Genomic DNA, 16275 nt, shown 5'->3' with positions numbered 1-16275 from the left:
TAATGCTGACAACCTTAGACAGTTTAAATGCCAAACATCAAGCTTAAGGAACACCATGCTACCATATGCCGTCGACCTCTTAAACGCACATTACACAATAAGTGTCACATTTTAATAATTACTAATCAGATGGACATCCTCTGTGTCATTAAATAAATACACCACTACTTTCCCATAACATTTATAACCATTACTCTCAAATACAACCGACTATAAACATACATACCATCCACAAAAAAAGCAATAAATATTTCATGGAGGTATGAGGTCCCCGAACTCTAGTTGATATTTTTGGCTAAAACGGGGAATTCCCATAATACCTAAATATCTCACTCAAAAAATTTCCAATAAAGGTTTCTTATTAATATTTAAGTGTTCTAAGACTTCTATTGTCAAAAGTCGACAGAATGACGTCATGTGTAGTTTAGCTATCCGCCATCTTGGATTATTAACCTTAAATTTTTCAACATATAACGCTAAAATCCCTTGGAAATGGATTAAAAACGTTCAAATGAATGTTTTCTGTAAGAAAATACCAAGTAGTGATTAAATTTGAGTGAAAATAAGCTTGTTATACTTTTCATCATGATATTGTCGGCCATCTTGGATTTTGACCAATTACGTCATCTCATTAGCATAATTTATGAATATTTTATTATAAATGTTCAACTTAGATGTGTTACATATTAAAGATATATGAAAAGAAGTTTAGTTTAGCAAGATAAAATTGTTGCCAACAATATTCTAGGAAAACTCACCAAGTTTGGTTGTTCTAGCTCAAGCCGTTTGGGAGCTATGGGAGGTCAAAGTTGGCGCAGGCACCCCCCCCCCCCCCCCCCAAAGTTTGAATAGGGTTAATTGCACGACGGATTACCGCACACTTTTGTTAATTGAACATAATCCAAGAATCCCAAACTGGGGCGTTCCAGTTAGATAACTTCGCATTTTAATAGTGCACCATGCGGAAGATTGCACGAAATACGCTGGCAAATGGGGTGTGTTATTACGCTGCTTCTACAGTTTATAAGAAAACCGTCGATCGCTAACCACTCGGTCGCAGTGAGGTCGCCGCCTTAGTATAATGGGTGCATACGAGGAACATTGGCGTAGCTACAGAAGCCGTCTCCGAGGCGTTGCCAAAATAACCTGAGTTTTCACGGGAGACGACAAACAGTCTGTATAAACAGGCGAATCGGGCCGTTACCTCTGAGTTGAACAGACAAACGACTGGCTTGATTCGTCAACAAACTTAGATACCGCGCGGGGCTTCGCGCCCTGGCTGAGAACAAAGGTCCACGGTTGTTAGAATCCTTTCTGAAGTTAAGAGGGTGTCGCTCGGAACGCTTGAGATCATTTCAAAAGTTACCAAAACGTGTCGTTCTCAGGCGCTACATCACTACTCAAACACGGGAATTTCGGCGTGCTGATATCACTGTTACTTGCATGGGATTCGCAAGCGCAAACTGACAGACTGTATGAAGTTTATTTGTTAGGTAGAGGAACAGGATTGCTAACCGGTATAGATCGGCAGTGCGGAAAATTAAGGTGAGTTCAGCATGTTCACGAAACCATTAAACTCATTTTGACATCCATTCGGGAGAAATTTTAACTGCTCAGCTTTCATCGACATTTCTGGCCTACTTAGATTAAAACAAAATACATTTGCTGTCGTAGCCCCCTAAATTTCACTGAAAAGTCAGTATGTACTTTAATGGAATCTAGATTCGAATACAGAACGTGTGTTTTTCTTCCCGGTTCCAGTAGTCATATTTAAATGACTAAAATAAGTGTGAAAATTGCAGCCTTTGTTTGGATCTGGATCTATGAAAAAGTCTCATCTAAGCACTTTCGTATCATTATTATTAAGTATGCAAAACATTACAGCGTTTTTCAATAGGTCGGCTTTAGAAAAATACTTTAAAACAACTGATAAACTTTTTGCATTGTCCACCTTAGTCAGTAAACAAAGTAGCTGAACAAACATCCAAGGCTCTATGTCTGTTTTGTAGATTTTAATAAGGCATTTGATTCGACTTGGAGAGAGAGTCTTGCGGTAAGGGGAATGTTTTTACCTTCTTTCTGTACTATGTATGTGGCACTGTTAATATATTTATATCATTTCTATTGAAAATTCTTGCCCGAGGGCTTATTGCATGTACTAGGTATAATGTAATATGAAAGGGGAAAAACAAACACATAATGTAGAACAGTATAGATTGTGTCTACTCTAGTCTTAAAGATAATTCTATAGCCTTAACCCTCATCCGACCGTTACATTTTTATGACGAATCTGACCGTATGGGGTCATTTTTGACCCCATTTTGTTTTGGTCATAGACATATTTCTGCTGGCTTATTTTGTCATTTCTATGTTTTTACTGTTTCACTAACCTATGAAAAATATTTTGACAAGTTTTGGTGTCAGTAGTTATTACTCATTATCATAATTTATGCAGAAAATGAGGAAAACCCACATTTGCTCTGAAAATCTACCATACTAAACTTACTTAAACAATGTTTTGTTTTATCAATTTCTAAACAATAATTGTGGCGATGCAATAATGCTGATAGCATAATAATGTTATTTAACAAGAAAAAATACAATATTTGTGAAAAGTAACGAATTTATTACTTAATTATGCACCATATTCCGCCATCTAAACACATACATACAATAACTCTTGTCTATTTTCCCGCAAAGATCTTTCTTGTAGGTTCCTTCTGCACATTCTGTCCATATATTGTTTTTTAATTAATTAGAAACATTTTCACTTTCATTAGCATAGGTAATTAGTGCGTATTATCATAATTTATGCAGAATGTCGAAAAACTGTGTTTTACACTAAAATACTAAATTTCTTTCAAAATATTCGGTGTTAACTCATCTAAGCAACTATAACCTGTTGCTGCAATAGCAATAATGAGGAATGCCTTTTATTTTATTGAAATATCTTGACATTTATGTAATTAATGATTCATAATTGGCTGGGGTCATTTTTGACCCCACCGAACAAGACACAAACTTTCAAGTATAGCTTATACAATAATGGGCGAAACTCGGCGAAAAATTGGTAGATGTTGTAAGACATGTATACAAACAAATTCATGGAAGCAATTTTTTCTCTGATGAAAAATGTTGCTGTGGCAGATTAAAATATACGCCTGGGGTCAAAAATGACCCCATACGGTCGGATGAGGGTTAACCGTACCTTCTTGGGTTCGACTTCTTTTCCAGGGACATTAGAAGACGAATCCGACTTTTTATATAATGTGTGGGTTCTGTGATGTTAAGAAAATGCTAATATAAGTAACCAACTTGAGTGCAGTGCATTGTCCTGTAGTCTAAGTGACCTGTATGTTCGCAATTTTTTGTTGCTACAAATTTTTGCCACAAAGGTTGGAGGTACATATCTTTTAAACGTTGGTCGATAGATGGAATAGTTTCTGACGTTGGCATGGGATAATAAAAATGCCCCAAAAAAACACGAAGCTGAAAAATATTTCTCCATCTGTGAAATTTCTTTGAGTAGTGAAATCAGGGTGTCATTTGATCACCAACTTTTCAACCATTATTTTTTCACCTTTCCAAATATATTTGTTTATTCAAAGGTGCTTTGTACGATTTACATTATGGTCGAAAATCCTTTTTAAGGGGGGGTGTAAGAAATTGTTGCGCGAGCGGATGTCATCCATACAATCAAATGAACATGGCCTAACAAAGAATAATGTACAGACACAGGATAGTGCTTGCCTTTATTTTGTTTGGAAATGTTTAGACGTTGCTGTGTAAATTCCAAATAGCTGGAACGGTTTCTGGCCGACCTGCGATACTTGACATACGTTCCGAATGCGTCAAAAGGTAACAGTATAACTAAGAATGTTATGCTTTTAGAATCACAGTGTGCATCCTTAATGAATCGAGAGCTTGCGAAGTTCTAGGTTTCCAGGTTCTTGTATATGATACAAAGAGAGTGTAAAGTGTGTGGTGGAGGACTAGCAACGTTCCATGTCAATGAAGTTCTTGGTTTCAGCGTTCATGTAAATATTGTTAGGGTTTAGGGCAACAAAATACCTTATCAAGAAGGGTTGCCGTCGGTACTCTAACGTGTTGGGTAAAGAGTCCAAGCGGAGTGTAACGCTCCATGTCCGTGAAGGTTGGTTACCCTATCAAACTAGTACCGTTGTAGCGGAAAGCCCATCCGTCTTCTTCTTCGGTCGTTTACTTCCAAAACCAAAGTCAGGTACCCAATTTTTGCATACCTAAGTAAAGTAAGGTAAGTCGTGTTAACTGCCTTATTCCCCAAGGGTACATACAACTAGCCAGTATGGCCAGGATTTGAACCCGTAATCTCGGCCCCTGGTTCACTAGCCTAGCTACTTGGCCACTAGATGCCACTCCAACAAAAGACCAAGCATTACTAAAGGATTATCCCTGTATCCCCTTAAATAATAGCTTATACAGTTTTTATCAGCACGTCCATCTTGGCACTCCCACAGCTGAGGAAAGACGACAGGGGTGCAGCGATTAACACATCAGTTCCGTAGGCAGTAATATTCCGCCATGTCGCCGGAAGACGAGAAAGAGTCCCCGGAGAAAGAGTTCGCCGGTAACACGACTCTTCACGGACTGAACAGGGTAGGTGCTGCATTTTATTATTACTAGAGAAGAAATAGATGGATAGGATGGATGACAATCGTTTTGTTTCAGCAAAGCGTCCGTATATACGTATAAAAAGACCAGCCCCCTGAAAAAATTTTAAGTCCATTTTGTAAAATTTAATCCCAAGAAGGATACTTTTCGGCTTCAGTTCGGTATACTTATTTCGTCGGTCTATTTCTTCCGAGAGACATAATGATAGAAAATGATAAAAGCAACATTACCGTTGTATATGTACGTTGTATATGTACGTTGTATATAATAAGTTTCCTTTTAAAAAGAATTTTTTTAAAAGTTGCAGTTTTTATTTCTTCAGAAATTGGGCTAGTTATTTGCGTGGTACATATAAACATTCCTTATACGCACATGATCACCCGAGTGGTTTAACTTCGAAAGGGAAGGGAAAGTCGTTTTCTTTTGTTAAACCCCTGACAAATCAGCGCCTTCAACCAGTTTGCAAACTCTTTTACGTATATACGTGTTTATATACCTTACAGGCGGTGTTTTTGTCATCTGACAGTCATTGTGTAACTGCTCTTTTGGTTGTATTGCATACCCTATCCACCGCGTCATGGCGTAACACAGATTGCATAACTTATATACAAGAAGTGACAAGTTCCAACCACTTCAAACAGCCCCATACGCCGGATTCTCTGTCGTCTGGGGTTGATAAATGATTTCTGGCGGGGGAGGGGGATTTTCTGTTGTACATCAGGGATTAGTTTTCAAGGACGAGATATCTACAGGATGGATGTGAATAATTGATATCAGTCACTGAAGGGTGGCTGTTGTATTTCATTCGTCTCAATACTACCCTGTCTATTTTGGTGCCATTAATTAGTCTGTGCGATTTTTTTAAAGTGTAACACATGTTTATGACAACCACATAATTAAAATTGACGTCGTGTTGATGTTGTGTGCATTTATTCATATTGGGAAGACGATATGCTGCAAGTAACCAAATTTTCCCAAATGGTATGATATGATACGATATGATATGATATGATATGATATGATACGATACGATACGATACGATACGATGCGATACGATACGATACGATACGATACGGTACGGTATGGTATGGCATGGCATGCCATGATATGGTTTGATAACGTTAATATTATATAATATATTAATATGACATGATATGATATGATATGATATGATATGATATGATATGATATGATATGATATGATATGATATGACGCGACTATTCCTCACATGTCTAAACAGGAATGCCGGCGACAGATGTAGATCATATACTGATAAGCCTGCAGCATGTTTTTTTTCTGTTCGAAAAAGCATTTTCTCCGTACGGGACTAAGGATGTCATTCTTTGTTGAGGACGTACTCTGCTTCTTATATATAGGACAATGTTTGTTTGTTTGCAAGCAGAAAATAACAATCTCCTGCCATGTTTAATTTGTGAGCAAGAGGTCACTGTGGGTCATGCACGCACCGCAATGGAATCCTGCGCTGCGGGTGTCTCGCAATACTCCACACGAATGTCTAAAGAGAACCATCGCCCATAACGATTGACTATAACAGTCACACGACTATATAAGTTTCTATATAAGTTGTCTGTTTGAAGTGAGCCTAAAGGTATCAACATCTGCGTCATTTGTCGTATTGACCTTGACTTGTTCTTCTATCTCTTTCCCTGAGATTTTGATCGCCCCCAGCAACTACTTCCGGGTCATGTGGGTTCTCACAATCCTGGCTTCATACAGTGGCTTCACCTACATGCTCAGCTCAATGTGAGCATATTAATTGATTGATTGATTGATTGATTGATTGATTGATTGATCGATTGATTGATTGTTTGATTGATTGATAGGCATGAGAAACTTTTATACTCTTTTATGTGAGATTAAACTCCATTGTGGAAGCTGCATCACTCTAATCAAAATGTATCCTTCCGCGCTGTTCAGGATCATGGACTACTTCAGCTACGACACCATCACCGATACGAAGTTGAAGTTTACCGATGCCTTACCATTTCCGGCCGTCACAATCTGCAACATGAACAAGTACGTACTCCTTTTTTTCCAGTGATACATAAGGTTCTGATATATTGAGGATACTTTTGCCAAAAAAAGTTTCACGAAACATGTTTATTATCGAAGTATGTCAATGAATGAATCAAGTGCATTAATTACGATAATTTTTGGTGACGCCTCAGGGGCGAGCCTATTTCTTTGCGCCGCTTTATGTTTGAGCATAATGGTACATCATGGAGTATCTTGACAAAAGGCAAATTGCCGAGAGAGAAACATCCTGCGTTTTCTTGAGAATGTTCCATTTTAGTGTTTAAGAATCTAGTAGGAACCCACGTTTTAGTTATCGTTACCAATTGTGTAAACACAATTCCTGTCTGGTCATACTGATAAGCATGATAAAACGTCCTCTCTTTCTTCTCTCGTAGGTTCGACTCCCAGAAACTGAAGTTAGTAGAGTGGTCTTACCTATCCCCGTACCTGATGGGAGCTCAGTACGACATCCCGACTCTCCTGTCCATGGGCTTCAGTCCTGACGAAACCATTAACTCTACCATAGGGGTGGGTACGAATAAAAACACACCTTTATTAGAACTCATGTTCCTTTCACAACTCAGTAACGTTAGTTAACCTTTATCCACAGGAACCAAAGTTATTTTCTTTGTTGCATTTTACTTTAATTTTTTTTAAACAGGGCACATATTCAGGGATGTCAAAATCGATAGATTGTGATTTTGAACTGCTATATTTTTAAAATATTGCAATTTAAAACCATCGTCGGCTTTCCGATATCTTTGACCCACCTTTTTTGACACCAGCTCACGAAGGTTTCTTTTATGCCATTCTTTTATTCCAATGCCAGTTATGAATCTCGTAAGGCCATCAACTTTTTATGCAACCAATGCAATGCTAATCAATGGCATTTGATTTTTGTGACGAAACAGAACATAACATTACAAGACTTCGTTTTCCAAAACGGCTTCGACGTCAACTCAGATCGCATGGCAATGTGCTTCTGGAAAGCCGAGGCTTGCACCTATTTGGTAAGTCAATATAGGGGGTCTGACTTGCATCCTACGTATGCCGATGCGATTTGGGGTGAAACGGTCTTTTCTATGGGGGAGGGGGCGGCCGGCGCTCCAAAGAAGTAACAAGGGGTTTGAATGATTTACTGAAATTATATATTCATCTTTCCCTTTCCCATATGAATTTAAGTAACATGTAACAAGCAATTGTGATTTTAATTCACACAGAACTTTACTCATACCTACACCTTCTTCGGCAACTGTTACACCTTCAACTCCGACAAGTCCAACACTCTGTGGCAGACGATGGAGGGGTGGGGAAACGGTCTCATGGTCTTTGTGGACGTTAGAGAGGTTAGTAAGCGATTTTTTAAGCTTTATCACCTATAGCTTACCGATGCAGCCTCCTACTCATTTACATGTAAAATAGGCAATAAAAAGGCTGTGAAAAGTCAACTGCCTGTTAAAGTTGGTAAAAGACTCATATTGGCACCATAGTCTGACTTCTAAGGTAAAAATCTAGTGATTTCGCCCAAATGTCTAACCGTATAAATTATCAGGAGATCATCAAAGCAAAGTCCGATGACCTCTCTTCACACGGTATCAACACATCTACATTTACTTCAAGTCTTAAGGACACTAACAACATGGTTAAACCCTATTTGTCTAACAAACTGAAATAGGCAAGACCCTTTGTTGCTATTTCTAGCTCGAAAATGCCAGAAGAAGGCTTCTTACACTTTTTTCAACAAGGCATATGCGCATGCCTTTAATTGTGACCTTTTCACGTGTAATAATTGGAGTCATACCTACGTGACGTCATTGCTTTTTAACTGGCCAAAACGTGCCAAAATTTCTTTCAAAGCAATCCTGAATATCAGATTTAGACCTTTTAAGTTGTAACAGCGGTGTTAGTCTTGCCACATTGGTTGGTTGCTTAAATGAATGTGAATGAATGAATGATCTATTGGTTGATTATTTGATTGATTGATTGATTGTTCATCGATGGTATTTATGCTAAATTACTCCCGCAGTCGGAGTACACGGAAAACTATTTTACGGGAGGGAACTCTGAAATTGGGCTGAAGCTACTGGTTCATGACCAAGACGAGCCTCCTATGATGGACACCCAGGGCATCGCCCTCTCGCCGGGCAGCCACGCTTTCATCAGCGTCCAACGTACAGTGGTGAGTCTCCAAATCTGAAATTTGTTATTACTTTCGCCAAGTAGGTTATATAGCGTGAATGTAAGTTCATCTGTGACGGTAGTTAACATAATGATACAATTTGTTAGACTTTATATCCGTACACAAGTTAAAGCGCTTACCAACAAGCTTTCGATCAGTCCTCTGATCCTTCTCAAGTTGTAGGATATAGCTGTTGGTGTGTCTGTCTGTGTGTCTGTCTGTTATGTTTGTTTGTCTGTCTCTTTGTGTCTCCGGACATTTGTGAGTTGGAAAGACGAAGGTCAAAGTAAATTTTGGGCCCCCTGGTATGTGACTATTAGTACTTCAGAAGAACTTCCAGTTTTTGTATCTTTTGACCCTGAATTGCTACGATCTTGATTTTTCGTGGCAGCTTGTAATCTGGGTAAGAAGTGATGTATGTTTGGCACCCTAGCAGCTTGCTCTGGAACTGCAGGTCCTTTTTTGCTAGCATTTGTGTGTGTCTCTGTGTGTTTGTTGCTGTCTGTGTGTAGAAGACCATTATAACTGTAGAAGGTCTGATTTTATTGACATTATTTTATGCAACTCTAAACGGTTGCATAACAGTATTTATGGGCGACCGCAACGTGACACCAGCAGGGCACCCCAAACGATATTTAGGAAGTAGTTTTACTCTATGTGAAGTGAGGAAAGTGTCAGACATAAGTGTCAGGTAACCTCTGTCGTCCCCCGTCTCTGTTTAATGTCGGAGGGTGTGTTGGCTATGTAAACTTCTTATTCATTGATATATTGTCTGAATTTATAAACACAAATTAAACTTACATAATTGCTCGGTTGGCATAAGGCGGCCCAGGCTTGTAGTAAAGTAGTATTCTATACATATGAATGTAACTTTGGATTGCTCGGTCGCACTACGATGAAACTTCACACAGTTTTAGTACTACTTGAAACACATTGAATTGTTGTGATTTTGTTTTGTTTTTTACATGCATGATTTTGGGTTAGAAACACATATTTTGGTTTAAAAAAGTTGCGTTTATTTCGTGGGTCTACGCCCATGTGGAAACGAGACCGCCAATCATTATATTCTAAAGGATGAAATCCTACCTCATTCTTATCATTTTTATCCAAGGGTGTTTTGTTTAAAATTAGGATTACATTGTTTTTTGGGCTGAAAACATCAGAAACTACTATTTTTGTTCAATTTTTGGTTGAAAATGCACCATAGTTAAAAACCTTTAATGATTACACAAAATGCCATCGGACAATTTTGATAAGAAAGGGATAATAAGTAAAACTTGAGTACTATAAATATCAATACTCTTATTTTGAGCTGGGCACAAAGCCGTAAATATCAACCTGATCCGCACAAGCACCCACCAAGGATAGATGGTCCTTGCGGTGCGTGTTTGCATTGGAAAGTCGCAAATAACCGCATGTTCGAACGCGTGTTCGGTTCGAATTACGTGATAGAACATCATCGAACATGGTTCGAATTCGGCCGGGCAAGGGGACAGGCGCCCCAACTCGAACACGGATCGAGCGTCTTCAGCTGAACCGAGTGGAATGAAAACTTGTAAGTCACTTGTAAGTTACCTCTTGTATACAGAAATGTTTATGATACCGTTTCCGTTTGATCTATTTCCTCCACCTCAGTACGAGAACCACGTGCCTCCGTGGGGGGTCTGCGAGGACCGACAGCTGGAATATTACGACACCTACACCTTACCTGCCTGCTATCAGGAGTGCAGGAGTAAACACATCGTGGCGAACTGCAGCTGTGTTCCCTTCTTCTTACCAGGTACTGTATTTCAACACATATGTTCGCTAGTGTTCGCGACATTCGCACAGTGGTTGCAAACAAGCTCCAATTACTTGTGAGTTTTTCGAAAATTAAAAAAAAAATTGCAATTGTCAATTGTTGCAAATCTGCGCAAGCTATGTGAGAAATATTCGCCAACCGACGCAATTAGGGCTCCCTTGGAAATCAGTTACCACGTTAACTGAAGGGACTACCCTAAAGATCAATAAATAAATAAAAATAAATTACTACAAAGTTCTTCTTTTTATTATGAAGCTTAATCATTTATGAAGCGTAATCATTTAAGACAGTAGCGACACTGCAAAGTTGTTTTGTATCTGATTTTTGACAGAACTCAGGATCTAACATTCTTCGCAAGGCCATTTTGTTTGCTGCCTTACCTCCTTGATATGCGTCGACATTTCCTTGCGTTAAACATAGCCGTATCACTTCAGTTTTCTTTTTTTTTTACTCTGGTTAAGACGTTTTCACAATGACTTAAGATTGTTGGACTCCATTCCGTATAAAACAGACACAAAAACTCTATCTTTTTTTTTTTACCCTAGGAAAAGCGCCACCCTGCAACCCAGGTAATATCTCCACCTGCGTCAGAGCTGTGCTAGGTAAGTGTCTTTCTTGTCAGCATAGAGCATGTGCGTATGTTATCTGATTTCTCGTACTAGCTCAGAAAGAAACGAAACAAAAATATCTAAAACAGTATATCAGGGGCACCAACCCAGAATTAAACAAGAGTGAGATTGAAAAAAAACACTGGCGCGGTGAGGGAGATGCTTACTGTGCAAATCAGTTTCTTATTTGCATCATTTATGGGGCATGCATTGAATCCATTAGCTTTCATGATAGGACTCTCAAACACTAGGAATATGCATGTAAAAGTAAGGGGAACATCGATTTATGTCAAAAAGGGTACATTAACCCTATTCAGACTACGTACCGTTTTTTGCAATCTGGGACCCGGGTGCTTTTGAGGCCCTCACCTTCTGACTCATGTAACTCTTCAACGACTTATCATATGACCATCAAATTTTTAGAGAATGATGTGGACATACTGTTTCAAGAGATGAAATCTGACGCTATTACAAAGTAATATGAGACAACTATTTATTTGATTGAACTGGCTGAAACCACAGAAAAGGGGTATCTTAAAACGTATGGTACAAAAGTTTTATGCAACAAAAATGAACGGCAAGTGCATATACACAGTATGATAATATTCAGTAAGACCTCTGTTGCCAGTAGCAACACAAATTACGTCACAATAAAGTCCTAAAACGACATCATGCATATCTAAGATACAATTCCTTACATTTCAATGAGACATGTGTATTAAATTATGCGTCCGTGACATATATGAACAAAACATGAGGATTATTTGGACAATTGGTGACTGCCTCAGGGGCTATCCTTTAGTATGCGATACTTAAGTCGCACCCCGGCTATCATACTATAAACTAGCCTAACTTGAGTAAAAGATTAGATTAGCCTTCAATTGAAATATCTGTCTACATGTCCGTTTCCCAAGAATTCACTTTGTATATTTTTGTTTACTAGAGTTTTTCGTCAATCAGTGACTGCTATTTTAAAGGTAACCACACGTACAACCAAATTTTCGTCCATCAGTCCATCTTGATCACGGAATGACCTAGTTCTCGCGAGAGTTGGGAGAACTAGGTCAAGACTTGCGTGGATCTTCAGCCCCTCACCCCGCCTCCTTGCGGAGTAGGACTCGGGCAGCTCCCAGCCATCAAGGAATTTACAAGATATTTTTTCTTTTAATTTTCAACAGGGAGGGTGGTATCTGGTGAGCTGAAGTGTGACTGTCCCGTACCCTGCCATCTGGTTAAGTACAGCACGTCCGTGTCCTACGCAGGGTGGCCAAACATCAACACCAGGAACTACATAACCAAAACTTATGGCCATACTAAAGACTACATGGCGTGAGTTTGCAATGACATAACCTGCTTTGTAACATGTAAGAGATATCTATTCCACCTAGGGAACATGCTGAAATATCTACAGTACATTCACGCTCATTTAGTCTTGTGGACACACAAGCACACACATACATATATATATGTATATATATGTATATATATATATAGATAGAGAGGGGGGGGCGAGAGAGATAGATAGAGTTAGATAGAGATCCATAAAACCATAGATATAAACATAAACCACACACACCATACACATGCACCAAAACACTTATATATGAAAAAAAGAGGTTACTATTTCATGCATATTGTAAGCGGCGCCTAAAAGTCTAGTGACTTAACTTCCCCTAACATTCATAGGTAAAACATGCAACATTCGTTCTTGGGTATATATTACTGGTTTATAATTGGTTTGTTTCAGAGAAAACGGTGTTGTCTTCAGCGTCTTCTACGAACAACTAAGTTATCAAAAAATCAGGGAGCTGAAAGCTATGGACGGTGGACAACTTGCAAGTACGTTATTTATACAATCTGCAAGCATTTTACCTGTCCTTTACCATGTCATTGTCTGAATGGAGTACATCCTGTGGAAACCTCAGACTTTCGATTTATCTCAAAAACCATTGGTACGCTAATGTGTACGCCCCCTCCCCACCCCACAGGTAACATAGGAGGAATGATGGGCCTGTTTATAGGAGCCAGCCTGCTGACCCTCCTGGAGGTATGGGAGTACCTGTGGCAGAGGGTACTTGGCTTCCTCGGGAAGTATCGGCGCCCGAGGGTCCTACAGGTCCATGCTGCGCCTCACGACAAAACCGAAGGCATGTACAACGGAGCTTTCAACAAGTGAAGCTTGACTTTCAATTTGGAACAAGACTCATTAGAAGAACCGCCACTCCACAGAAATGAGATATATTTTCCAATGGATTCTGTATCACATAATACATAATTAGCATTCATTTTGCAGAATTCCACATGTGGTAAATTTTGTGACGTGTGCTTTGTAAAACGATATGATAGTTACTAACCTTCTTCAGGCCCTACCCGTGTATTCCCTATATGTATACGCACTGTCACTTTCTTATGGTGAATTTTTTAAAAAATGCAGGGCCATAAGCACTTTGGAGAGGCAATAAGATATCAAAGAAGACATAATAATACAAGTTTTTGAATCTGAAGTTAATTTTGTAACGTAAGTTTGCATTTAGTCAGAAGTTAAGATTCAGTTGTAAGGTAATAGAATACTTTTGATTCGTGTGAAACTAGAGGGTGCTTTGTCATATACTGCGAAGAAATATTGTAACCGTTTGTATATTTTATTTTGTCAGTTGTAAGGTGAAGTTTGATATTAGCCATCTGCCAGAATGAATTATCTCTGTGACCTGTATAATTTTTTTTTTCCAAATCAATAAAAGAAAGGTACCTTACCTGGATGTTCCTTCATCATGCAACGTACTACGTCATCATGTAAGTCTCAGATAGGTTCTAACCACATGTTCGGGGGTGTACATTTGATACTTTAAGCTACCTGGGTGGATGTTTCTGCATTGATTTTTAAACTGCGGCAGCACATACGATGTTGGTAAATACACCACATTGTTTATTACAATAAAGTATACATATGCCTAATCAATCTTGAAACTTGTAGAATAACTATATACATTGTCACATTGGTAATTTGGCATTTTGGTGAAGTGGAATGATATAAACTGATTTTGCATCCTGCCCTGTCATCGGAAGTATTACATCCACTGTATATATTCTATCACGGGAAGTGGCTACAAATATAACGCAGCATTCATCTAGTAAATATAAAGCATAAAAATTATACACTGTAAGTAAAATACCACAGCAATGTTAATATTGTACAATAAAATGCACTAATAAATACAACAAGTCCATAACCACAACACAGAAATGTTCTTGCTATGTTTATGCCAGCCATGAACCCGTGACATAACATACTCCCTCCTATTACTATGTTCTGTTATATAAGTGGTAGAAATAAGTAAGTGTAATAAGATGAAAATTAATCAAAATTTACTTTACAAATACATGTAGGTAACATCGATATTTAACACCTTTGAACTTTTACAAAATGTTCTTACTTCAAAATACACGTTGAGTTCGAGTTTAAATTTATGCAAAGGCACAGTGCCCCCCTTGTCATAATATCATAAAGTTTATAAGATCTTGTGATCTCTACCGGACAGTAACAGTAATGCACGAAAAATTGTATTACTACACGTTTTCAACTTTCTATAGAGTTTATACTACATTCAACTATTTTTTATATTTGAAATATATACGTACACTTCACAATTTTACACCCAGATATGTTGTTACTTGGCAAAATACTTATGTGTCAAGATTCAAAAATAACAAGCTGCAAAGCTAACCCCGAGTCGGAGGGAAAATAAACGAAAAAGGTCGTTGAAGAGATTCATTAGTCACGTATGTTCACAAGTATGAATAGTTACCCTTACTCCGGAAGGAGGGTGGGGGTGGGGTCAGAAGATCCACGCAAGTCTTCACCTAGTTCTCGAAACTCTCGCGAGAACTAGGTCACTCTGTGAGCAAGATGGACTGACAGTCATCGAAAATTTGGAGGTACGTTTGCTTACCTTTGATAAGTCACTGATCGATGAAAAAATTTATTGAACGAAAAAGGAGCTTCAAGCATGAAAATTGAAAAACATTCCAAACACGATTTCATCCGCTCCTTTGTATGTCTGCGGCAGTCCTTAAACAGCTCTTGAATTAAATAGATAAGTAAAAGATCATTGGAACACTTCAAACGTATCATTGAAAGATAGTGGTAAATGATTATAAAAGAACAAGGAAAACGTCGCAAAAAGAGGCCCATATGAATAATTCTGCATTGTTATGTTGTCCTGATAGATGGAGAAACCATTATCAGATCACATAAATGCAAACAGGGCGAATCACTGCTTTTTTTTTGCTTTTTGGTAAATAAAAAGCAGTGATGCCTCATCGCTGTATATTGTAGCAAGTGGAGCTAGTCTAAGAGAATATTTGAATCTTACTAGTACTTCATAATTTACAATTACATGTAGGTAACATTTTCCTGGGACAGTTATTTCGGCAGCTGGATTTCTATATCGTTTGTTTTCTTCAATCTCTTTAGATAATCGGTGATTTTTTTTTTTTCTTAACGTTTCATTTCTATACTGGCCGTTTTTATATAATGATGTCAGTAGACGATTTACTATTAATTTATGTTATCTGTATGAGTATGGATACAGTTTCATAATCACATTCTACAAAATTGATATATATATATTTATATATGAACAGGAATGAATCAATGCACATGTTTCTGTACAAGTCTTCCAAACACAAAACAAATATTTGTCATTTATAAAATTTCTGATGTCCGTTGTTTGTTTTGCTTTTCCAGAGAGAGAGGCAAAGACAAGCGGAAAAGGCCGCAAAGACGAACAAAATAGCCTTCGGCTTAGATTTTTTTCTTTATAGGTAGACATCTAATTCACATTCGCAGACAAACAATTTCATCCGATCTAGTCTCTGACAATCGTAATTATTTGAATTTTGACGTGCCTTGAATTTCGATGTACATTCCAGTTTGCTTAGAATTTTTCAATATAGATTCTCCATGTCTGCGTATTTTGGTTGAGCATTTTTAAGAAA

General features: G+C 38.2%; 1 protein-coding gene across 1 annotated transcript; it reads left to right on the top strand.

Moving 5' to 3' along the window:
• Positions 1-1464: 1464 nt before the first annotated feature.
• Positions 1465-14043, top strand: LOC118406162 (acid-sensing ion channel 1C-like). Its single transcript, XM_035806054.1, has 13 exons — positions 1465-1545; positions 4497-4635; positions 6325-6416; positions 6591-6689; positions 7085-7217; positions 7601-7699; positions 7910-8035; positions 8716-8868; positions 10504-10648; positions 11215-11271; positions 12456-12606; positions 13025-13116; positions 13266-14043. The coding sequence occupies exons 2-13, from the start codon at positions 4561-4563 to the stop codon at positions 13451-13453; spliced, it is 1410 nt and encodes a 469-aa protein (XP_035661947.1). The 5' UTR covers positions 1465-1545; positions 4497-4560; the 3' UTR covers positions 13454-14043.
• The last annotated feature ends 2232 nt before the right edge of the window (positions 14044-16275 follow it).

The sequence above is a fragment of the Branchiostoma floridae genome, chromosome 2 (genome assembly GCF_000003815.2).
Source record: "Branchiostoma floridae strain S238N-H82 chromosome 2, Bfl_VNyyK, whole genome shotgun sequence".
Taxonomy (NCBI): Eukaryota; Metazoa; Chordata; class Leptocardii; order Amphioxiformes; family Branchiostomatidae; genus Branchiostoma; species Branchiostoma floridae.
This window is presented reverse-complemented; position numbering and strand designations above follow the sequence as displayed.